Raw genomic sequence first — 25074 nt, 5'->3', positions numbered from 1 at the left:
TTTTTATTTCGGAGTGTAGATGCAGTATTTCAGGGGAGGATATCGACAGGGTGAACTAGGATGTATTGATAAGACATTCCCTTATGAGTGCAACATCAAAAATGAATAATTGGAAAAAAAGCTGTTTTTTTTGTAAAAATAAATACACATCTTTATGGCATTTAAAAATTATACAGGGTTTTACTTGTGTTCTCTGTACCATATTTCTCTACAAACACATCTGCTATATAACGGTATATAACAGTGTACTATACACAGTACATGTTACAACTATTCAACTATGTTACAACTATTGTCTACATACACGGTTTGTGTGTAGGGATGGAAGGGGCTCACGGTGGAGATGCCGACCTTCTAATATGAGACCAAGCTTAGGCCAGGATTCAATCTGATCACCCTTTTTGGCTATGCCCCATTTACAGGCGACGTTACCGCGATCGTGGAGATCGCATTCAAAGTAAACGCTGCAGATGCCGGCTCAATCGGAATTGACCTTTTCCTGTCAACTTTGCTACAACGCGGATCATCCACAGTTCGTATTGAATCCTGGCCCTAGTTCATCTCCCCAGTCCTCCATTTATTGTCCACCATTCCCCTCCATCTTGTTTCTCTGACTTTGAAATAGAGCTCAGCCTCAGATGGTGTCCATTCATTGTGGTGCTTAAGAACAAATCATTAGTGTCTCTGAGTAAAGTCCTCTAAATATGTGAGCCACTGTATCCTTTTGGGGATCAAGGACTCAGTGCCTCTTCTTTCTGGGGAAAGATATCACAGAATGAGTGTGTGTCATTTTGATGTTAAATAGACTAACAGATTTAACTGACTAATCCTAAAGAATAAACTACCAAAAGGTTTTCCATTGATTTCACTGGCTGGCTCAGACTTCAAGACTGCTTCACTCTTAAATGAACGGTTCATTCTGAAACTGGTGAAACTCTTAGTAAATCCAGGCCCAAATGAATGTTTATGTCTGAAAACATCCGACAGACTTTGATTTTGGGGTGGACTGTCCATTTAAACCATGTGTCTCTCTCCTTTGCATAGCAGCCTTAACAGTATTGCAGTACTGTCTGCCACCAGCAGAGTTCATCAGTGCACCAGTATACAGTACCAACAGTAGAATTCACCTCCATCTGCTGGTGGATCCAGGTCAGAGCGTGTGAGATGAGAGTGTACATGGCAGGATTGTTCCTCCCAGCACAGCCATAGCCCCAGCTAGTGGCCCCCGCCAGCTTCCACACTGATGACTCCTCACAGGCCAGAGGGCCTCCGCTATCGCCCTGAGGAGCCAAACACACCAGGATTAGCAGCAGTGCATTTGACTCCAAATAGGTGAACGTTATAACACAAAACACACTGTGCTAAGGAACGGTTAAAAGCAGCGGGTGACCGTTCTTGCGCCTTTGAACAGGAAATTGGTTGACATTTTCTGTTCATTTCCTGGCGAATCTACTTGCTGAATCACCACCATTTCGTGATGGCAAACACACAGTGGCCACCCCCTGCTTTTAACCGTTTGTCTCCACTGTGTGCTTTTTGTCTGCACTTTGTCCTTTAGACAAATGGGGCATGGAACTCTGAGGTCCATTTCTGAAAGATACCTGGCAAGAGTCTTTGCCCCCCTCTAGGTAGCCTGCACAGACCATCCAAGGGGAGATGGCACCCTGGTACACTCCCGGTCCACTGCAGTCCCTGCTGGAGAGCACAGGGACCTGGGCAGAGTGCATGGACACACTGGTCTCCCCTGGAAAGACACACACACACAGAGAGAGGAAGGGCAGGAAAGGTGTATCACAGTATGTGCGGGCATGTGGTGCATGCTTGAGCATCTAGTCAGGTGTTGAATTTGAGCCCATCACCTCCATCCACTGTGGCACCCCACCCAGAGATCCAGCACATCTTCCCCTCCTCAAATCTCTCCCCATAGTTCGGCAGGCAGATAGGCTCAACCAGACCTGAAGGAAAAGACTTAGCCAATGAACCTGATGTGCTCCTTCAGATTTGAGGTGAATAAGAGCAGTTACTCTAAGGGCTCTCTATTCAATCCGTATCGCGGAAGTTCAGCACTAAAGCCCAATTTAAATGTAAAGGCAATGTTCCTGCGTTGGCGGGGGACTGTGTTCACAGTAAACCTTGCATACTATATGTCAGCATAATCAGAAATGACCTTTACATTTCTATCACACAATCTCTAATGCTTCCGCGATGCAGATTGAAGATTGAATAGAGCCCTATATCACTATCACTCAGTAGGACAAGACAGACAGGAAGAATTGGGACACATTTTTGTTTTTTTTGCCTTGGAACTCCATGATACAATGACTATGAGGTTAAAGTGCAGACTGACAGTTTAAATATGAGGGTATTTTCGTCCATATCGGCTGAACCGTTTAGAAAAAAAAGATATTTGTGACTTTTTCACTCATCATTATTCAAGGTTTATCCATAATCATGGTAGCGTCCACATTAACGTATAAGTGTTTATTTTTACCTTTATTTAACCAGGCAAGTCAGTTAAGAACAAATTCTTATTTTCAATGACGGGCTAGGAACAGTGGGTTAACTACCTGTTCAGGGGCAGAACGACAGATTTGTACCTTGTCAGCTCGGGGGTTTGAACTTGCAACCTTCCGGTTACTAGTCCAACGCTCTAACCACTAGGCTACCCTGCCGCCCCGACATATTATATGCTTATTTACAATAAAAGTCACTGCAAAATGACACAATACATTATTTACCATTCATTTCTATTGGGCACAAAATAATCTGAAATACAAACATTAAATGAATCCAACACACGTGTGATGTAGTCATTGCGTGCTATGAATATGGAACCAAACACTTCACTTTTTACTACTTTAATACACATATGAGTTAATTTGTCCCAATACTTTTGGTCCCTTAAAATGGGGAGATTATGTACAGTGCTGTCATTTTTTAACGGTTCACCCGATATGGATGAAAATGCCCTCAAATTAACCTCATAATCATTGTGTCATTTAAAATCCAAAGTGCTGGAGTACAGAGCCAAAACAACAACAAAATGTCGCTGTCCCAATACTTTTGGGGCTCATTGTAGACCGTGCTACCATTAAAGGTAAGAGGCTCTGTTAGCTTCAATAGAGCGATGTCATAGTTTAAGCCCTTTGGTTGGTAGCGGGCATGGTAGACAATCTTCTCCAAAGAGCGAGACAGCACCCCATTGATCGGCTGATCTGTCAATCCCACTTGCACCGCCCACAGCATGGTTTTTGTTGCAAACCTTGAGAAGGGATGGACAGTCAACCAATGAGACATCATATCACTTTAAAAAATAATGCTGTGTTCATGTAAGGTCAGTACAGTATAAATGTTTGTGTGTGTACGTACTTGCATGCGTGCGTGTGTGTGCGCACATGTGCACCTGTGTTTGTGAGAGAGACTCACCCGTAGACACAGTGTGCTGCTGTCACTATCCAGCGTGGTGTGATGATGGAGCCCCCACAGAGGTGTCGGTTCTGATAGTGCAGGCTGGCCTGCCAGGGAAACTGGCCTGGTTTGGAGACGTTTCCTCCCACAATACGAGACCTGAACATGGGCCTGGAGCCACAATCTGCAGGGGGCAGCCATGGGAAAACCATTGATATGATAATGTTGCTAGTATGCACTCACAACGCACACACACACTTCCTAACTCCACTGTCACTCTTTCACTCACCTAGGCACTTGAGTACGATCACACTCTCAGAGCTGCACTGGGTCTTACTGGAAAAACAGAGAATGAAGGGTTATACTTACTGCCAACATACACACAGACAGTCTGTGGACCTGATCAGAGAACCAATTGTATATAACATGCTGGAAATAACTTCAGAAAATGAAATTATACAGTAAACTGGTTCAAATGAGGTTCTTCTCTGTATAACACCAATGCGAAAGTTTGATGTGTACCATGTACAAACCCAGTCAAGCCCTGATGTAATTGAGAAACATGACATGGACTGAAGTGAAACATGAGATCACAACTAGACTTATGAAGCAGAGCAGAGCAACATAAACAATCAACACACGCTTACGAAACATGCTTAAGTTACTGCCGCTGAGCAACATGCGTTTCTGAGGGAAATGCGTCACATGACAAATACTGTATCATGCGCCACTTTGGGGGTACCTCCAGACAGTTACAGTGCCTTGCAAAAGTGTTCACCCCCCTTGCCGTTTTTCCAAATACACAGAAATTCTTGAGGGAAACCTGTTTCAGTCTTCCAGAGATTTGAGACTGGGACGGGGATTCACCTTCCAGTAGGACAATGACCCTAAGCATACTGCTAAAGCAACCCTCGAGTGGTTTAAGGGTAAACATGTAAATGTCTTGGAATGGCCTTGTCAAAGCCCAGACCTCGATCCAATTGAGAATCTAAGGTATGACTTAAAGATTGCTGTACACCAGCGGAACCCATTCAACTTGAAGGAGCTGGAGCAGTTTTGCCTTGAAGGATGAGCAGAAATCCCAGAGGCTAGATGTGCCAAGCTTATAGAGGCATACCCCAAGAGACTTGCAGTTGTAATTGCTGCAAAAGGTGGTTCTACAAGGTATTGACTTTTGGGGGTGGTGAATAGTTATGCACGCTCAAGTTTTCTGTTTTTTGTCTTATTTCTTGTTTGTTTCACAAGAAAATATATTTGCATCTGCAAAGTGGTAGACGTGTAAATCAAATGATACAAACCCCCCCCAAAAATATATTTTAATTCCAGTGTGTAAGGCAACAAAATAGGAAACATGCCAAGAGGAGTGAATACTTTCGCAAGCCACTGGAGCTCAAAAGGCTTCAGTTCCGATAACAGGAACGGGGAGACATTCAACCATCACAGCCCTGTTGACAGCCTCACATCAGCATAGTATGTAGTCCTTGGCATACCGTAGCTTGATGGCACAATCAATAATTTGTGTACTTAACGCAATAGTGCTTGTGAAAAGATCTTTGGTTGTAAGGGCATACGCCAGAAGAGGAAGAACTTGCGGCGGCAACTGTACATTAGAACTTTAACAGAAAGACTTGCAGACTGGTAGCGAGCACAGTTGTATTTTCTGTCAGAAATGGATGGCCAAATGGTTCACCTGAGGAAGGTGGTGTTATGGATCTTGACAGTCTGCTGGCGATCTGGATGACTCAGGTTGACTGATACCAGGTTAGCCAGGAAGGCCGACTCGACAGAGGAGAGAGGCAGGGATCTGGAACTGATGTAGCTGAGCGAACAAGAAGGAACCACACAGACATTTACAGTTTATTGGGGCAAATAGTGTGAATCTTCATTTGCCGCTTATAAGGCAGTGGGTGGGTTTGGGATGCTATTATGCTGACGTTCTGTGACTAGATCCATTGACAGCACTATCCATTCATTTACAATACATTTATAAAAGTGGTCACAGGATCCTAATATACTTGGACCACAACGGAAATAAGTCTGTTGACTTTATTGTGTTTCATCCACAGTTATTTTGAATGTGTGTCTTTGATTTCATGTGCCTGTGTCACACCCTGACCTTAGTATTCTTTGTTTTCTTTATTATTTTGGTTAGGTCAGGGTGTGACATGGGTGATATATGTGTTTTTGTGCCTGTCTAGGGGTTTTGTATGTCTATGGGTGGTACTAGTCTAGGTGTTATGTATGTCTATGGTTGCCTAGATTGGTTCTCAATTAGAGGCAGCTGTTTATCGTTGTCTCTGATTGGGAACCATATTTAGGCAGCCATATTCATTGGGTATTTCTTGGGTTATTGTCTATGTGTTAGTTGCCTGTGTCTGCACTTATCTTATATAGCTTCACGTTGTTTTTGTATAGTTCGTTCAGTGTTCTTTCTTCATTAAAGAAGATGTATGCAAATCATGCTGCGCCTTGGTCTCATCGCTATAACGAACGTGACAGGCTGAGTCAACTGTATTTGTATTTTATAAAAGCAGTTAATTATTAGTCCAAACATACTCCTAACATTAACTAGGAAGGTCTTAAAGGGATACTTTGGGATTTTGGCACTACATCTTTAGTCTTTATCTACTTCCTGTGAATCAGATGAACTTGTGGATACTGTTTTTATGTCTCTGTGTCCAGTTTAAAGGAAGTTAGAGGTAGTTTTGTGAGCCAGTGCTAACTGGCGTTAGCACAATGACTGGAAGTCTATGGGTATCTACTATGCTAGCAGATACCCATAGACTTTCAGTCATTATGCTAATGATAGTTAGCAATTGCGCTAGTGCTAATTAGCAACTTCCTTCAAACTGCACGCAGAGACTTAAACATTGTATCCACATGTTCATCTGAGTCTGGGAAGTAGATAAAGGGCTTCATTACCAAAATGATCCCCAAAATAGGAACGTGGCCAGATCCGTTGTAACACTGCCAATGGTATAACTGACAATCTTGACCTACTTAGAGCGCTGGTTGTTTGGGCTGGTGATTTTTCACTTCATTTAATGCCAGGCTGATTTTAATGGGATTAGCAATGCAGTTAATGGGACCTTTGGGTACAGAAACCCATTAGAAAGTCCTCCCTCTGAAAGCTGGGTAAATGTGGGTGTATTACAACGAGGAGGGAGAGCGTTTTATCACAAACTGCAGAGTCATGTCGATGTAATAGTCTCTATCTCCTCAGGCCCTGTGGGAGAATGGTTTCTATGGTGGAATGATCTGTATTCTCTGTGTGTCTCTTGACATTGCTCCACTCACCCTCACCCTAGTCATCCACCATGCCAGCCCCAGTGAACCTCTGACCCTTCACTTATCTTTTTACCCCTGTCACAGAGAACTAATTCAATTCCATTCCATTCCCAACCAGGTACCTGGAGTATCCCAGCTGTTTGCAGGCAGAATAACCCAGTGTGTGATCCCAGTCGGTGGAGCACACAGTCCCCCATACACCCCTACTGTTGATCTGCAGCACAGAGCTCCTCCCACTCAGACGCACTAAGGGACAGACAGACAGACAGACAGACAGACAGACATTAGTGTGTGTACAGGTTACTCTGTGAAAAGTCTGGCCTATCTGACCTAGCCTGGGGACGAGGTTACACAGTGAATAATGTGGATGAATGGTGCGAGGGAATTTCAAGCCCTTTATCAGGGTTACAGGGGTGGGGGTGGGGGTGGGGGTGGGGGGTGGGGGGGTGGGGGGCGTTTTTAGTCGTGCATGCGTGTGGGAGAGAAGTGTGCATCTCACCACATTGGAGTTCGTCCTCCCCATCTGCGCAGTCGCTGACTCCATCACACTGTGCAGATCTGGCAAAACACAAAGTGGATGTGCTACAGTGGAACTTCCCCGTGCAGCTGACTCCCACTTTGGAAACAAGGAGGACACACGCATGTACACACAGACACATACACACATTGTTACACACAGTGGTGGAATTGGAAAGAAGTCGTAGTAAAATCCTATGATTCTATGTAAAAAGCACATCACAATGATAAGTAATGACATGTTGACCCCCCCTGATTACACACATAACTTGTCGAGTCATTCAGGCCTCAAGAGTAACTTACTGCACCCTGTCTCCTGTTACACATATGACACACGAGTCCTCTTACAATCACAATAAAACAGTACAGAACAACGATACTATTACAATAACACTATGAGCCACTCAGACGCTGTATACCCTAATCCTAGTACTTGACACTCTATCCTAACACACAACATTGCCTGTTGTAACAGATAGATAACACTTTATAATGCAGCCATATAGTGTCAAGTGCAAATGTGTCCTTGATTTCAATCCAACGACACGTGGTTCAACATTACTGCTATAGACAGACTTTCTGTAATAATATGCTTGATAATGACTTTGTAATAACAAGGCCACAAACTGTGTTCCCTTACCTCCAAGCCCAATGCCTAGGGCTAGACTCAGGGCCAGTAGACCACACGCAACAATCACCAGCAGCAGCCAGTGTGCCAGGAGCTGGCTGCATAGGGTCTTAGTCTCCACCAAGCCGTCATCTGAACCAGCAAAAATGAACCATGAGAGAAAATCTAAACAACGGGGGACAGGGCAACACTGGCACTAGTAAGGCCACAAACCATTAAGAGCCATGGTTATCCCCATTACACCATGTGAGGCACTCATAAATAGAACAAGGGGGTTTTCCAGACCACGAAAAACTCTTGACGCATAGATGGAGAGTCATTGTGTCCTCTGAGGCTTCCATACCGTGCATGAAGGGCCGGACCTTGATGAAGCGCATGGAAGGGAGGTAGCTGGTTGGGGTGAGCTGGCCCTGGCTCTTTGGGGTGGGGGCAGGGGGCTCCTGGAACGGAGCGGTGGGTACATGGGGGTCCTGGAGGTCCTGAGAGAAGGAGCAGCTGGTCTGGCCACTGAGGGGGCTGACATTGAAGGTGGTGGGGATCTCCACGGTTGGCAGGTCCTCGTGACTCACAGACTCAACCTCAATACGGAACGGGTCCGTTCCCTCTGCCCCAGACACCTGTATGGAGTGTGTACGAGAGAGAAAGAGAGAGAGAGACAGACAAATAGAGAGACATAGAGGAATAGAGGGAAGGCGTGTGAGAGAGAAGATGGATGGCGTGAGAGAGGGAGAGGGAGAGAAAAAGGGAAAATGAGAACGAGATTGAAAAAGAGATGAGGATGAGTCTTCATGGTCAGTTGTTTGTTCATCTGAAAAGCATTGACGTTAAAACACGCAGACCTCGGGAGGTCAGTCTGGCTACACACCTCCCTCTCTTCGGCTAAACCATCAGCAGCAGTCTTGTCACTATCAGGCATGGCCATATCTCCTCACCCAGCTAATCATCTTGGCCCCATGGTAGTAAGATGACCACCACTGGAGGCTGGTTGGAGCGATGGGAGACAGACCAGACTCTCTCTCTCTCTCTCTCTCTCTCTCTACCTCTCTCTCTACCTCTCTTTCTCCCTCCTCTGGCCACACCCTGATGGAGAGAATGGGACACCTGAGCAGGTGCAACACCAGTGTGCCGTGCCACATAAAGGGGGGATCAAGTAACGTCTGAAAGCTCCTCGACCTCGCGTGTAAGGTTACAGTGGAGTATTCTGGGAAGACACTCAGGTCACATTGCTGCTACAGGTGTTGGGGGAATTAGGGAGGTCGTGGTGGGTCTGTGGTTGTAAGGTGAAAGGTGAAAGGTCATAAGCCTACTTACTGGCTGTTCCATATGATGTGGTCAGTCAGGTGTACAGGCTAATAGAGATGAATGTAAGGAGGCCATGCATCTGGGGAATGCTCAGTCATTTGAGTTGTGCAGTGATCTAACGCCACCAATAGCAGTACTGTGTCACCAAGGAGTGGAGGGACGATGAGTTCCATTATTGGAGAACCCTTTAGTGTTTGACCCTTTTCCTCTGCTTCCTGTGTCTTGTTTCCGTGGGTGGTGCTTCGGTGTCTTTACATGTGTGGGTGTATGGCCATATGCGGTGGCGATTTTAGAAAATAAATCTTGCTGGCGCAACAAAAAAAACAACATGCCAGCAAAGCCACTACACAACACTAAACAATACATTAATTGCACTATACTGGTGATAAAAGGTGCCCCCAAACTGTTAGGGCCTACATAAAGCTGTCCCAACAGCAGAGCTTTCTTTTCAGCACCATGGAGTGAATTCTAACCACTGCTACACCTTGGCTATCAGTGGAGCCTTGTCTGGCAGCGAACCAGTTCATTCAGCCTCATTTACTGCCTTTGTAAAAACAAAGCTGGTATGGCTGACTTGCTTAAACAAATAGTGGATTTTACTGACAATTGAGATGTACAAACTATGGCATAAGGGAACGATGAGCAGATAAGAGTCAATCCGTAATTTCGAATAAGACATTAATGAGTGAGCTAAGACGGATGAGGTCAAAATAACTATTTGTTCAGCACTTTTGAATTGTACAGTGACAGAATTCAGAACATGGGCCGTTCTTACAGTATTCTCCCTGTACACCAAGTCAGAATCGTATGATAAATAAAGGGGGCATTTAAGCAGGCAATGAAAGCTCTTACAATATTTGATGATGACATTTCTATAAAACAGGCTATATGGCTGCATTTGCACCACCAAGTCAGAGCAGTAGGTTAAGTTATGAGGGGGAAAGGGACCAAATTATTAGGGTGAGGACCATGGGCTACTAACAGCATACTAAACAACATACACTTATTATTACTTTCTTAGCTACAGTATGCATATAGTGCATTCAGAAAGTATTCAGACCCCTTTACTTTTTCACATTTTGTTACATTACAGCCTTATTCTAAAATTGATTAAAAATATATACACAGTGGGGCAAAAAAGTATTTAGTCAGCCATCAATTGTGCAAGTTCTCCCACTTAAAAAGATGAGAGAGGCCTGTAATTTTCATCATAGGTACACTTCAACTATGACAGACAAAATGAGAAAAAAATCCAGAAAATCACATTGTAGGATTTTTAATTAATTAATTTGCAAATTATGGTGGAAAATAAGTATTCTGGCATATTACATAATTTATGAAGCAGTATACAATACATTTTTGGACTCACCATTGTGCTGTGCTCACTTAAACAGGAAGGCACGGCAGTCCTTCTTGTGTGCAAATTTTGCCATGAAACTTTGTCATCAAAGTCTGTCATTCTCTGGATTTATGGTGCTTTCAAGACGACTGGTCGAATCATGACATCAGTGATCTTCAGGTCAGAGCTGTAGGAAGAGGCCCGAGTTCCCGAGTTGGATGACCGTTCAAAACCTATTTTCTCAGTCAGAGCTTGTTTTTTTTTTCAGAGTTCCCAGATGTCTTGAACTCACTGAAGTCTGAGATTTCCCCGTTTCTAATTATTTTGAATGAGGCAGAAGTCATGCTGGATTGACAGCATGGCCAATGTATTCAACCTTCTCTGGCCCATGGTGTTACATGAATGTTTATCCTTTTCAGCTTGGAAAACAGACCCTTTCAGACAGATGTTTTAAGCCCTTAAACCCAGACTTGGACCACATACCCTCTCCACTGAATAGCAGATGAAGCAAAATAGTGATTGCTTTGCAACGCTCACAGTTAGTCAGTCACTGATTCCTTCCAAACCACTCATTGTTGAATTTGCGATTTCCAGCTTGTTGTGTAACGTTTATGTCCAATGGCTAATGAGCACAGATACATTTTATCTACAGTATAATTTCTCTTCATATGACAAGGATTGAAAAGGATTTGCCAGTAGATTGTCGATGTGATTCCTGATGATGACTGCATGTCTAGCTTGCTAGCTAAGATTTTGAAAGTATGATGTTGACATGGTCAGTCCAATCAAAGCTACGGTAGATATAACGTGATTTGAAATCATTTTTTATCTGTGGCCAATGACCTTAAGCCTTCTTGGATGGGCACTTCAAATGTAAATCTATGGCAGCACCCAAGGGGTCTTGAACTTTCTTGCTCTCCCTGTAGATTTTGCGGTGACGTAGTGTCCCCATGAGTGTCAGAACACTGAGCCAATCACAGCGCAACTAGAGAACATTACCAACCCCTACGCTCTGTATTTTCCGCTGGCTACCTCTCCATTTTATATTACCCTTATTTCACCAGGTAAGTTGACTGAGAACGCATTCTCATTTACAGCAACGACTTGGGGAATAGTTACAGGGGAGAGGAGGGAGATGAATGAGCCAATTAATCACAGAAAGCACTGAGCTAGGCTGAAACAAATGCATTTTGGAGCAAACAAGCAAAAAAGAGACCATGTTTGTGTACGTCTTTATCAACTCAATGCATGTTTTAAAATATTGTTTTCAAACTGATATGTGACACGTTTTAATGCCAAAATAACCTACTCTGCCCCATCTGCCCTGAATGACGGGTCGCCACTGGCCATATGTATGTGTGAACGGTCTTCCTCTTTCAACGACTCACCATACATGTGTAGGAATAAGGAGAGGGCATTCATAAATGAGGACTAGGATGTTGTGGAAATATCTTGCCAGCAGATGTCAGAACCTTGTTCTTTGTTTAACGCTACAGCTAAAGGGCTTCTCGATGGGATATACGGTATCTAAATGTGTCTTTCCAATGTGATTATTCGCATCCTATCTCCAAGCTTCCTTCTCAACTGCATTGATGGAGAAGATCCATGATCCCTCCCTCCAATGAATTTTGAAGAAGGAGACGAGGAGAGAGGCTGCGAGGAATCGAGGAAAGATGGATTGAGAAAGAGACCTGGACGTAGAATTGTCCACATAGCCTGTGACACAGCCAGGCTACAGTTAAACTATGGGAACCATGCTCATACAGAGTAACCCAATCACCCATGAAGACAGCTAACTAAAGGCTAGGTAAATGCTAAATCGTAGCTGAAGTGGTGGGTAGTTTGGTAGCGTTGATTCAATTTCACAGCTTTGGGTACAGTAATATCACGAAGCCAAAGTTAGGCTCCCCTTTTAATCCCCTCCTCTTCCTCCTCCTCTCAGCTCTCAGTCACGACTGTGCAGATAAAGACTGTATGACTCAGCAATCAGAACCGAACTGCACGCACAGTCAGAATGAATACCTCAAATAACCACATCCATCCTGCTTAGATGCATCCATTATAATGACGTCTGTTATAATGGTGATTGGTTAGCGCAATAGTTGGGGTCGCTGTGGAGTCCGTTTGGGGGGTGAGTGTGTAGCAGATGGAGATTTGTGAAGCTCGCTCCTTAGCTTGAAATTTAAAAAGAGGTACGGCTAAGCAAGCAGCGTGACACCTGTTCACATCTTCTCACCTTGCCTCCTTCTCAAAACAAATTGGAAAATGTTTGCGAGACCTTGGACCTTGTCCTCCAATATGGTCGAGGAGGCGGCGAGGAGTTAGATCCGAGGAATGGCAAGTGACACATTTAGAAAGAACCCTCGCCTTGACTTGGTCAACTTATTGACCTTCCTCTCTGTACATTGGGTTAGTGCTCTGAATAATTTGCTGCTCGATAATGATCCACTATTTCTAGTCTAGTTGAGAAGAAATACTGTGAAATATTTTTTATTTTTTAGTATCATCACTTTCCAGCCAGACAGTGTCTAGACTAGCCTACATGAAATCCTATCACACTGTGAAAAGAGTGCATCAGTCGAGTCTGGCTTGGCTTGATTCAGTGGCCTCTATTACGTGTGTGTATGTATGTGTAATTATCTAAAGGCTGCTACAGGTCCCATTACCTCCCAGTGATGGGGTTATACTGTCCTGTTCCCAGTCAGTATCACATTCTCAATATCCTACTGTACATTCATATCCATACATCTTCCATTGAATCACTCTAGTCTATGTTCACATCATTATGTAGGCGTGACCATTCAGAGAGCCCATTCATTAGCACCATTCCCCATCTCCCCTACTATTTCTGATAGAGGATGTTCACAACGCGACAAAGATAACCTGGGGTCCAAGCTCTGCTGGCTGCAGTGGAGGGGGTGTCAGGGCCTCTATGATAAACCGACAAGGGACAAGGCCAAGCACACATCATAGAGGACCCCACACACAATCCCAATGTTTTGAGCTGATGCCCTCCATGTGGGCCCCAACTGTTCAGCAAGAACAGGAGCAAGGCAAGTTTCATACCATCAGCCATCGGGCTGCTGAACAGTGGGACATAGGATGATGCAGGCCCAGTACACGGTCAGACAGTAGGCCGCAGAGACTTTGAGCATGTGAAAATGTAGCCTAAATGTGTGACTTGTGTACTAACTTTCCAGTTTTCCATGCTGCCTGTAATATATTGTGTTGTGTATTTGTAGGCTGACGTCACAAAAAGCCTTTCCATGTAATTGGCCAATCAAGTATAGATCTGTACTATACAGAATTCTTGGGACGTCCCTCCCTCATTGAAGTTTAAATGTACAATGGTTATGGTAAGGTTTCTGGTTCTGGTTAAGGTTAAGGTTAGGATTAGGGTTTAGGGTAGGGCATAGCTGCGGTAAGTAGTTTGGAGGTGGGCGTGCTGCAAAAACAATTGGCCCGCACTACAGAAGTCTATATCTGTCAGCTAACAGAGGACTAGTAAAGACCCCGTGCACTACTTTTGTGATTTTTATTTTACTAAATGTATTTGTATCTGAGTGTTTACCAGAATTTGTAACTTGAGTCTCATAATTATCTGTACAAAACAGTTAATCTGATAATACTTGCTTGATATACATTTTCCAGTTTCTTGCAAATTCAACTTAGTGTCACCCTTGGTTCTCTATGGTGTTGTAGGTCAGAGCGTGACTAGGGGGGGTGTTCTAGTTTTCCTATTTCTATGTTGGTGTGCTTGGTATGGTTCCCAATTAGAGTCAGCGGATTATCCTTGTCTCTAATTGGGGATCATACTTAAGTTCTCCATTGTTCCCACCTGGGTTGTGTGAGTGTTATTGTGCACCATGACTTTCACTGTTCGTGTCGTGTGTCGTTGAAGTTTCATGGTTCATAAACATGTGGAACTCTATGCACGCTGCGCCTTGGGAAAGTCTTTAATCACGACCGTGACACTTATTTCTATGTGAAAACTGAAATGGTCTATTCATTTCTTTTACGAGATGCTTTTATCCAGACAAACTTACAGCAGTGAGTGCATGCATTTTCGTTTTTGGTCCCCCTTGGGAATTGAATCCACAACCCTAGCATTGTAAGCACCATGCTCTACCAAATGAGCCAGGTCATAAACCACTTGATATTTCAATGTACTCAGTTACTGTATTGTGCATTGCTTTTCTTTATGGCGATGGAAAGTCTACAGGTACACATCTAGATGACCAGCCTATGTACAATACAGTAATATAGATGTACATTAAGTAGTTTGTAAGTATGGTAAATTAATACTGCACAAGAAGTGGTTGTTTTCCATCTTATTTGATCAATAAAAATATTTAATTTGATGTGGGCATGTTTTGGGTCTTTGCATATAACTTTACAGGACTAGTAAAGGCCCAGTGCCCTACTTTATAAAATATTTTTATTCATATGATTCTTTTGAATTCCGATGTTTCAGGGGGTGCTGCAGGACCCTCAGCACAACTTCTTCTCGCGGCTGTGGTGTAGGAACGTCCCAAGCATCCCAGATAGCACTGACCATAATGTGTAACATAATGAAGGACCCCCCAACCCGATTCACACACTGCCTCTTGCTCCAAAGAAATGCCTAGTATCCTCGCTCTGCTTGCTCCCATTACAGTCCTGTTAGACAGGGTTCTTTGCTCCCATTAATACGTATAGGGTTACAAAATCCCTGGCTACAAATGAGTGTTGGGCTCTACCTATAACATTTGTATTGATTTCATTCGAATTAGCCCACTGCTTCCTGGGTGCGCACAACACCTGCCCTTGAAATCCACAGATAACATCGTAAAGGACTACGGGTGGTTTGCATAGAAGCAACACGCTTTTTTCTATTTCACAATATTGCTGTCACGTCCGTTCCATTATTGCGCTTGTGATGTCAGTGGATTTAGGTACCCGTCACGAATGCCTGAAGAATAACGATGTGTCTCTTCAATGAGCGTTTCTGTGTGGGTTCCATGTCCTTCAGTTTAGTGGCTGGATTCTGATTTTACCCTCACTGAAAACACCTTGGATTGTGGACTCGGGATCGCTGCTTTACGTGCAGCCCTGAACACAAAACCTGCGTTTGTTTTGCGCGGATTGTGTAGCGTGTTTTATTATAACTTTATGCACGAAATGGAATGCAGAGTATTGTCAATTCAGAGTCATGTTGTCAGGGGATATGTTGGCAATAAATCGGCATCATTTCCGTTACAGGTAGGAGGAATCTATTCTATTCTGATTCAATGTTTTGACGAGCTAATGTAACGGTATTTCATTCTATTTATTGAGTAGAGACAATTGTGCACGCTTGCAGGTAGCAAAAGGTCACATGGCAAATACCCTTTTGGCGCTGACAATCCCTGAACACTCAAAGGAAATAGAGATGATAGTATATTTTACATGTAACAATCATCAGACATATTGTTATGGCGAGAATATTCGTTCCATGATCATGCCTGTCAGATTAGGCACAGCACTGAAGAATGGACGTATGTGACATTCGTGAAGAACATTCGGATTTGACTCTTGCAGCAATGCAATCTCATCAATAGGGTCCGCGTGTCATCCGTTCACCCTCGTCCTCCTCATAATCAATACCATCATGACATCCCCTTTTTTTCTCATCCTCCTCATCACATTAGACACTGCTGTGATTTGGGTACCATGGTTGCCATTATTTCCATGGACAGTTGATTGTCATCCAAATGTACAGGTCTGTCATAGATGATGACCGTAAAGGCATTTCAATTAGCTGGGAATCCTCAGTTTCTGCTGTCCTCAATTAGCTAGGAAATCCTCTGTTTCTGCTGTCCTCAATTAGCTGGAAATCCTCTGTTTCTGCTGTTCTATCAGTTAAGAAAGACAGCAGAGAGATTCTGCATGGATAACTGACGTATTTAGCATATATTCCTCTGACTGACGTCACTAAGGAGGAGACAGGGGCTTGTAATATAATTATCTTGATTAAACCCTGAGGCCAAAAGCAATTCACTAACTGTTTATATTCACTGGCGATTTTAACATGTACATCTTGGTGGGGCAAACTCCCCACATTTTTTGGGATGCATGCCAGCAAAGCCACTACACTACACAAAACTAAACAATACATTAATTGCACTATGACGGTGACAAATGGGGCCCACAAACTGGTAGGGCCTACACAAAGCTGTCCCAACAGCAGAGCTTTCTTTTCCACTGCTACACCTGGCTATCAGTAGAGCCTTGTCTGGCAGCAAAACAGTTCATTTAGCCTCATTTACTGCCTTTGTAAAAACATAGCTGATATGGCTGACTTGCTTAAATGAATGTGGATTTTACTGACAATTGAGATGTACAAACTATGGCATAAGGGGGCAACAAGCGGCAAAGAGGCAATCCGTCATTTCGATTAAGACATTAATGAGCGAGCCTCGATGGACATATTCAATATAACTATTTGTTCAGCACTTTTGAAATGCACAGCGACAGAATTCAGAATATGGGCCGTTCTTACAGTATTATCCCTGTACACCAAGTCAGAACCGTATGATAAATAAAGGGGACATTTAAGCAGACAATGAAAGATCTTACAATATTCAATGATGACATTTCTCTTAAACAGGCTTATGTGACTACATGTGCATCAGCAAATCAGAACAGTAGGCTAAGTTATGAGGAGAAAGGGACAAAATTATTAGGGTGAGGCACAATGGCTACTACCAGCTTACTACACAACATACACTTATTATTACTTGCTTAGCTACAGTATACATATGTCCCTGGCATATGACATGATTTATTCAGCAGCATACAATACATTTTTGGACTCACGTTGTTGTGCTGCAATCATTTGAACAGGAAGGTGTGGTGCAGCGGACCTTCTTGTGGGCAAATTTTGTCATCAAACTTTGTCATCAAAGTCTTCCATTCTCTGGATTTATGGTGCTTTCAAGACAACTGGGAACTCAAAAAAAAAAAAAACAAGGTTGACTCATGACGTCAGTGATCTTCTGATCGAAAAGAAAGAGGCCAGAGTTCCCAACTTGGAATTCTGAGTTGGATGACTGTTCAAAACCTATTTTCCCAGTTGAAGCTTGTTTTTTACCGAGTTCCCAGTTGTCTTGAACTCACTGAAGTCTGAGATTTTCCTGTTCCGAGTTTCCAGTTGTTTTGAACGTGGCATGCTGGGCTGACAGCATGGCCAATGTATTCAACCTGGCCCATGGTGTTGCATGTGAGTGTTTATCCTTTTAAGCTAGGATAAGAGACCCTAAAACCCAAACTTGGACCACGTACCCTCTCCACTGAATAGTAGGCTAGTGATGGCTTTGCAACACTTGCAGTTAGCCACCGATTCCTTCCAAACCACTCATTGTTGAATTTGCGATTTCCAACTTGTTGTATAATGTTTATGTCCAATGGCCGAGGAGCACAAATATGTTTTATCTATAATTTATCTTCATATGACAAGGATTGAAAAGGATTTGCCAGTAGATTGTCTACTTGATTCATGATGATGACCGCTTGTCTAGCTAAGATTTTGAAAGGTTGAAATGATCAGTCCAATCAAAACTACGGTAGATGAAGTACCAGTCAAAATTTTGGACACACCTACTCATTCAAGGTATTTTGACTATGTTCTACATTGTAGATTAATAGTGAAGACATCAAAACGATGAAATAACACATATGGAATCATGTAGCAATCCAAAAAGTGTTAAACAAATATAAATATATTTTAGATTTTAGATTCTTCAAAGTAGCCACCCTTTGCTTTGATCACAGCTTTGCACACTCTTGACATTCTCTCAACCAGCTTCACCTGGAATGCTTTTCCATCAGTCTTGAAGAAGTTCCCACATATGCTGAGCACTTGTTGGCTGCTCTTCCTTCACTCTGTGGTCTGACTCATCCCAAACCATCTCAATTGGGTTGAGGTTGGGTGATTGTGGAGGTCAGGTCATCTGATGCAGCACTCCATCACTCTCGTTCTTGGTCAAATAGCCCTTACACAGCCTGGAGGTGTGTTTTGGGTCATTGTCCTGTTGAAAAACAAGTGATAGTCCCACTAAGTGCAAACCCGATGGTATGGCGTATCGCTGCAGAATGCTGTGGTAGCCATGTTGGTTAAGTGTGCCTTGAATTCTAAATAAATCACTGACAGTGTCACCTGCAATGCACCCCCACACCATCACACCTCTTTCTACATGCTTCATGGTGGGAACCACATGTGTGGAGATCATCCGTTCACCTACTCTGCTTCTCACAAAGACACGGCAGTTGGAACCAAAAATCTCAAATTTGGACTCATCAGACCAAAGACAGATTTCCACTGGTATAATGTCCATTGATTGTGTTTCTTGGCACAAGCAAGTCTCTTCTTCTTATTGCTGTTCTTTAGTAGTGGTTTCCTTGTAGCAATTTGACCATGAAGGCCTGATTCACGCGGTCTCCTCTGAACAGTTGATGTTGAGATGTGTGTTACTTGAACTCTGTGAAGTATTTCTTTGGGCTGCAATCTGAGGTGCATTTAACTCTAATGAACTTGGATATTCCTTTCCTGTTGCGGTCCTCGTGAGAGCCAGTTTCATCATAGCTCTTGATGATTTTTGCTACTGCACTTGAAGAAACCTCTTGAAATGTTCCAGATTGACTGACCTTCATGTCTTAAAGTAATGATGGACTGTCATTTCTCTTTGCTTATTTGAGCAGTTCTTGCCATAATGGACTTGGTGTTTTACCAAATAGGGCTATCTTCAGTATACCACCCCTACCTTGTCACAACACAACTGATTGGCTCAAACACATTAAGAAGGAAAGAAATTCCACAAATTAACTTTTAACAAGGCACACCTTTTAATTGAAATGCATTCCAGGTGGCAACCTCATGAAGCTGGTTGAGAGAATGCAAAGCTTGTGCAAAGTTGTCATCAAGGCAAAGGGTGGCTACTTTGAAGAATCTCAAATATAAAATATATTTTGATTTGGTTACTACATGATTCCATATGTGTTATTTCATAGTTTTGATATCTTCACTATTATTCTACAATGTAGAATAAAACCCCTTGAATGAGTAGGTGTGTCCAGACTTTTGACTGGTACTGTATAACGTGATTTGACATCATTTTATCTGTGGCCAATGACATTGAGCCTTCTTGGATGGGCACTTCTATTGTAAATCTATAGCAGCACCCAATGGCTGTGAAATTTCAAGCTTTCCCTTTAGATTTTGCGGTGACGTAGGGTCCCCATTAGTGACTGGACACTGAGCCAATCACGGTGCTACTAGAGAACTTTACCAACCCCTACGCTCCGTATATTCTGCTGGCTGCCCCACCACCACAGAAAGCACTGAGCTAGGCATTTTGGAGCTACCTTACTCAAGAAAGCAAAAACAAAAAAAGAGACCATGTTTGTATGTGGCTTTATTAACAACATATTTGTTTATTACATTGTTTGCAAACTGATATGTGACACGTATTAATGCCAAACAGGCATGTTGCATGTTATTTTGGCATGAATACGTGTCACATATCAGTTTGAAACAATGTAAAAAATGATTATTGAGTTAATAAAGCCGCATACAAACATGGTCTCTTTTTTGCTTTCTGACACCAAGTCAGAACCTTTGGATAAATAAAGGGGGTATATAAGCAGACAATGAAAGCTCTTAAAATATTTGATGATGACATTTCTCTGAAACAGGTTAGAGGCTACATGTGGGGCTCAAATTGACGTGACGCCCATGGTTATATCAATCTGTTGCATGTGAAGTCATGTAAGTGAAATATATTAGTGTGGGTACCCTAAGTCAAAACCATTGCCTTCTATTTATAGAAAGGTCAAGTCATGTTAAAAAAAATCCCCTTGGGTAGCCTGCTCAATACAGTGCATGAGTCAGTGTCAACATGAGGCTTTTCACCAGGTACATTCTGTCATTTTAGTTGAAGACTACCAGGAACCCTATTGTGCAGGTATCTGAAACTGCTCGTCGAAATATAAGTAAAATGGCTGGTAATTTGAAACGTGTAGGGCTGTTCTTGCTTTGTGGACTATTCCCACCATATCAGGTGGACTTAGCTATGTTTAATTTCAAGTTAAATGGGCCCCAATAGCCCAGGAGACCCTTACTGTTAGTCACTGACTCAACAGCTTTATTGGTCCAATACATTTCAGAATTGCATGCATTAAACATGATGAAAAATGTGTTTTTAGATGTGGAATAATACAACTGTATGGGGGGGATATTAAACCTTTTGGGGGCTGGTTTGATTAGATGGGAACGATGGAAAAAAAAGCAGTGGATCTGCCTTCGAGGTCCAGAGTTGAGTTTGAGGGGCCTAGGTGATTAACCTACCTACCAGTGGAGGGTGCTGAGTGGAGGACGGCTCATAATAATGGCTGGAATGGGGAAAATGGAATGGCATCCGATACCATTCCACCTATTCCGCTCCAGCCATTACCACGAGCCGGTCCTCCCCAATTAAGGTGCCACCGACCTCCTGTGCTACCCACATTGTTCGTCTTTTGCCCAATACTTTGATTAATGCTCTGTCTGTCTCTTCCACAGGTGCTGGGGTTTGAGGTGGATTCAATCAACTCGGTACAGTTCTCCAATCATACAGGTACATATAATGTAGAGCAGGGTTGTCGTCATTTCTATTGACATTTTAGTCAATTCAGGCACTGAAATTTCAATTCCAATGTGGAATTGGAATTTGGTGAACGTTATGAATTGCCTGGAATTTATAAAAGTAAAAGTATAAAAGTGCCATGTGTTGCTGTCTTGTATATTTTTAACCCTTCCTGAAAGGAAATTATTTCACATTTTTGAGAGAAGAACAGCATCTTTGGTACCGTTACAATCATTGCTGAAAGATCTTGACATATTTTGGGTAAGCTAATAATTTTCATATACCCTTAAAAACTTAGGGCTGCAATCCCGTTAACGGGATGATATGACAACAGCCAGTGAAAGTGCAGAGGGCGCCAAATTCAAAACAACAGAAATCTCATAATTCAAATTCCTCAAACATACATGTATTTTATACCCTTTTAAATGTAATCTTGTTGTTAATCCCACCACAGTGTACGATTTCAAAGAGGCTTTACAGCGAAAGCACCACAAACGATTATGTTAGGTAACCACCAACTCACAGAAAAATCCAGCCATTTTTCCAGCCAAAGAGAGGAGTCACAAAAAGCACAAATAGAGATACAATTTATCACTAACCTTTGATGATCTTCATCAGATGACATTCATAGGACTTCATGTTACACAATACATGTATGTTTTGTTTGGTAAAGTTAATATTTATATAAAAAAATCTGAGTTTACATTGGCACGTTACGTTCACTATTTCCAAAAACATCCAGTGATTTTGCATAGCCACATTAATTCAACAGAAATACTCATCATAAATGTAGATGAAAATACAAGTTATACACATGGAATTATAGATATACCTCTCCTTAATGCAACCACTGTGCTGTGTCAGATTTCAAAAACACTTTACGGAGAAAGCAAACCATGCAATAATCTGAGACAGCGCTCAGAAAATAAATACAATTATCCGCCATGTTGGAGTCAACAGAAATCAGAAATCACATGATAAATATTCCCTTACCTTTGATGATCTTCATCAGAATGCACTCCCAAGAATCCTAGTTCCACAATAACTGCTTGATTTGTTTGATAATGTCCATTATTTATATCCAAGTAGCTACTTTTGTTAGGGCTTAGGTATACAAATCCAAACGCTCGTGCAGGTCCATCCGAATTTCAGACAAAAACTTTAAAAAGTTATATTACAGGTCGAAAAAACTTGTCAAACTAAGTATAGAATCAATCCTTAGGGTGTTGTTATCATACATCTTCAATAAAGTTCCAACTGGAGAATTCCTTTGTGTGTAGAGAAGCCCTGGAACGCAGGTTGCTATCATGTGAATTGCACGTGACCAGCCCTTGGCTCTCTGCCAGACACCTGGCTCATTCAGCTCCCATTCAGCCCCACACCACAGTAGAAGCCTCATTCAAGTTTCTAAAGATGGTTGACATATTGTGGAAGCCCTAGGAAGTGCAACTTCATCCATATCCCACTATGAATTCAATAGGGGCTGGGTTGAAAATTGACCAACCTCAGATTTCTTACTTCCTGTTTGGATTTCTTCTCAGGTTTTTGCCTGCCATATGAGTTCCATATGAGCAGGCCGTTTACTCTGGGCACCTTTCATCCAAGCTACTCAATACTGCCCCTGCAGCCATAAGAAGTTAAAGCTACCTGCCTCCCCCTAACAAACCATTACATTTCCACTATGACTGCAATCAACCTTTATCACATGAAACAAAATCTCTTCCATCTTGAAAGTGGAGCTGTTGATCAGGCTCACATCAGGAAAAGTGTGATGAAAAGATATGGGTTTTGTGTTTTGTGTCACATTCCTCATTGTGTCAAGTTATCAGACATGTTCTTGGGTGGAACAAAGTGTCACTGGTTGTAATGGTTAAAGTGACGCCACATGTACAATTTGTCCTCTCTTAAGTGGAGAAGATTAATTGTCTGTCAGGGCCAGTTCAGGACACAGTCTCAGGATTGTATTTTTCTCTACATGGGATCTGACTGGGGGATAGCCTACACGCTGACAGTGCAGGTGGTCTGAGAGAAACGGAAACGATGGCATAACAAGAGGCCACTATACTACAGTATAGGCTACTGCACTTGTTGACTCTCTCTCTCTTACACACACACACACCTTCCCTGCTTAATAGGCCTTTGAGTTACTTAATAGTAACACGTTTGTGGACATCTTGTGCAACTGACACGGCCCGCAACTAAAACATGCGGACTCTCCTTCACTGCAGCCGACGTGAGGAAAACATTTAAACGTGTCAACCCTCGCAAGGCTGCAGGCCCAGACGGCATCCCCAGCCGCGCCCTCAGAGCATGCGCAGACCAGCTGGCTGGTGTGTTTACGGACATATTCAATCAATCCCTATCCCAGTCTGTTGTTCCCACATGCTTCAAGAGGGCCACCATTGTTCCTGTTCCCAAGAAAGCTAAGGTAACTGAGCTAAACGACTACCGCCCCATAGCACTCACTTCCGTCATCATGAAGTGCTTTGAGAGACTAGTCAAGGATCATATCACCTCCACCCTACCTGATACCCTAGACCCACTCCAATTTGCTTACCGCCCAAATAGGTCCGCAGACAATGCAATCTCAACCGCACTGCACACTGCCGTAACCCATCTGGACAAGAGGAATACCTATGTGAGAATGCTGTTCATCGACTACAGCTCAGCATTTAACACCATAGTACCCTCCAAGCTCGTCATCAAGCTCGAGACCCTGGGTCTCGACCCCGCCCTGTGCAACTGGGTACTGGACTTCCTGACGGGCCGCCCCCAGGTGGTGAGGGTAGGCAACAACATTTCCACCCCGCTGATCCTCAACACTGGGGTCCCACAAGGGTGCGTTCTGAGCCCTCTCCTTCTATCTCAAGGCCATCAGACTGTTAAACAGCCACCACTAACATTGAGTGGCTGCTGCCAACACACTGACTCAACTCCAGCCACTTTAATAATGGGAATTGATGGGAAATGATGTAAAATATATCACTAGCCACTTTAAACAATGCTACCTAATATAATGTTTACATACCCTACATTATATTCAGTGCCACTGGTGTGTCTTGGGTTATTCATTGAGAAGTGTTCCCAACAGGGTTCAAACCTGGGTCTTCTGTGCCTTACTAAACTGTGTTAGCCCACTAAGCCTACATAAATAATCAGGTCTCAGACAAGGTTACTCATGACGCAAGCTTACATGAACCACCTTTACACTTTCCTCCCCTTTGACCTCTTCCTGCGCCTCACATAAACCCATCCAGGTTACAGCACCTATGTGATAAACTGTGGTTTGAACCTGGGTCTCTTGTATGCCACAAGACTGTGTTAGCCCGCTCTAGTCATTAATTGATTACAGCTCAGGGTTCAACACCATAGTGCCCTCAAAGCTCATCACTAAGCTAAAGACCCTGGGACTAAACACCTCCCTCTGCAACTGGATCCTAGACTTCCTGACGGGCCTCCCCCAGGTGGTAAGGGTAGGTAACAACACATCCGCCACGCTGATCCTCAACACGGGGGCCCCCCAGGGGTGCTTGCTTAGTCTCCTCCTATACTCCCTGTTCAATTATGACTGCACGGCCAGGCATGACTTCAACACCGTCATTAAGTTTGCCGATGACACAACAGTGGTAGGCTTGATCACCGACAACGATGAGACAGCCTATAGGGAGGAGGTCAGAGACTTGGCTGTGTGGTGCCAGGAAAACAACCTCTCCATCAATGTGATCAAGACAAAGGAGATGATTGTGGACTACAGCAAAAGGAGGACCGAGCATGCCACCATTCTCATCGACTGGGCTGTCGTGGAACAGGTTGAGAGTTTCAAGTTCCTTGGTGTCCACATCACCAACAAACTATCATGGTCCAAACATGTGTCCCCGCACATTGGATCTGTACTGGTACCCCCTGTATATAGCCTCGCTTGTTATTTTACTGCTGCTACTGAATTATTTGAT

The 25074-nt window shown here is 43.2% G+C and overlaps 2 protein-coding genes across 4 annotated transcripts in view; one reads left to right on the top strand and one right to left on the bottom strand.

Annotated features, from left to right (window-relative positions):
* Positions 1 to 115: 115 nt before the first annotated feature.
* On the bottom strand, positions 116 to 8762 carry LOC118369974 (transmembrane protease serine 3-like). Its single transcript, XM_035754733.2, has 13 exons — positions 8706 to 8762; positions 8184 to 8457; positions 7853 to 7972; positions 7196 to 7312; positions 6819 to 6942; positions 5099 to 5227; positions 3698 to 3744; positions 3427 to 3592; positions 3090 to 3262; positions 1860 to 1955; positions 1602 to 1744; positions 1128 to 1280; positions 116 to 755 (listed from the first exon to the last, which is right to left on the bottom strand). The coding sequence occupies exons 1-13, from the start codon at positions 8760 to 8762 to the stop codon at positions 732 to 734; spliced, it is 1623 nt and encodes a 540-aa protein (XP_035610626.1). The 3' UTR covers positions 116 to 731.
* Positions 8763 to 15259: 6497 nt separating this feature from the next.
* pdxkb (pyridoxal (pyridoxine, vitamin B6) kinase b) overlaps positions 15260 to 25074 on the top strand; it is a 29821-nt gene continuing 20006 nt past the window's right edge. For all 3 annotated transcript variants that reach the window (XR_008095447.1, XM_035754972.2, XM_035754973.2), the window contains exons 1-2: positions 15260 to 15722; positions 21058 to 21112. Coding sequence is in view for 2 of the 3 variants with exons in the window: in XM_035754972.2 (XP_035610865.1) it covers positions 15633 to 15722; positions 21058 to 21112 (145 nt within the window). In the remaining variant the exon portion in view is untranslated. The remainder of the gene's footprint in view (positions 15723 to 21057; positions 21113 to 25074) is intronic.

The sequence above is a fragment of the Oncorhynchus keta genome, chromosome 37 (assembly GCF_023373465.1).
Source record: "Oncorhynchus keta strain PuntledgeMale-10-30-2019 chromosome 37, Oket_V2, whole genome shotgun sequence".
Lineage (NCBI taxonomy): Eukaryota > Metazoa > Chordata > Actinopteri > Salmoniformes > Salmonidae > Oncorhynchus > Oncorhynchus keta.
The sequence above is the reverse complement of the archived record's forward strand: the minus strand, read 5'-3'. Positions and strand labels throughout refer to the sequence as shown.

Bases quoted from the DNA above. Each gene is read 5' to 3' on its own strand.
- LOC118369974 (XM_035754733.2), bottom strand. From the start codon at position 8,762: ATGGCCATGCCTGATAGTGACAAGACTGCTGCTGATGGTTTAGCCGAA. The intron at 8,458-8,705 runs GTGTGTAGCCAG...CACTCCATACAG, and splicing joins GTTTAGCCGAAGAGAGGGAG to GTGTCTGGGGCAGAGGGAAC. The intron at 1,745-1,859 runs GTGATGGGCTCA...GTGTCTTTCCAG, and splicing joins GGGTGCCACAGTGGATGGAG to GGGAGACCAGTGTGTCCATG.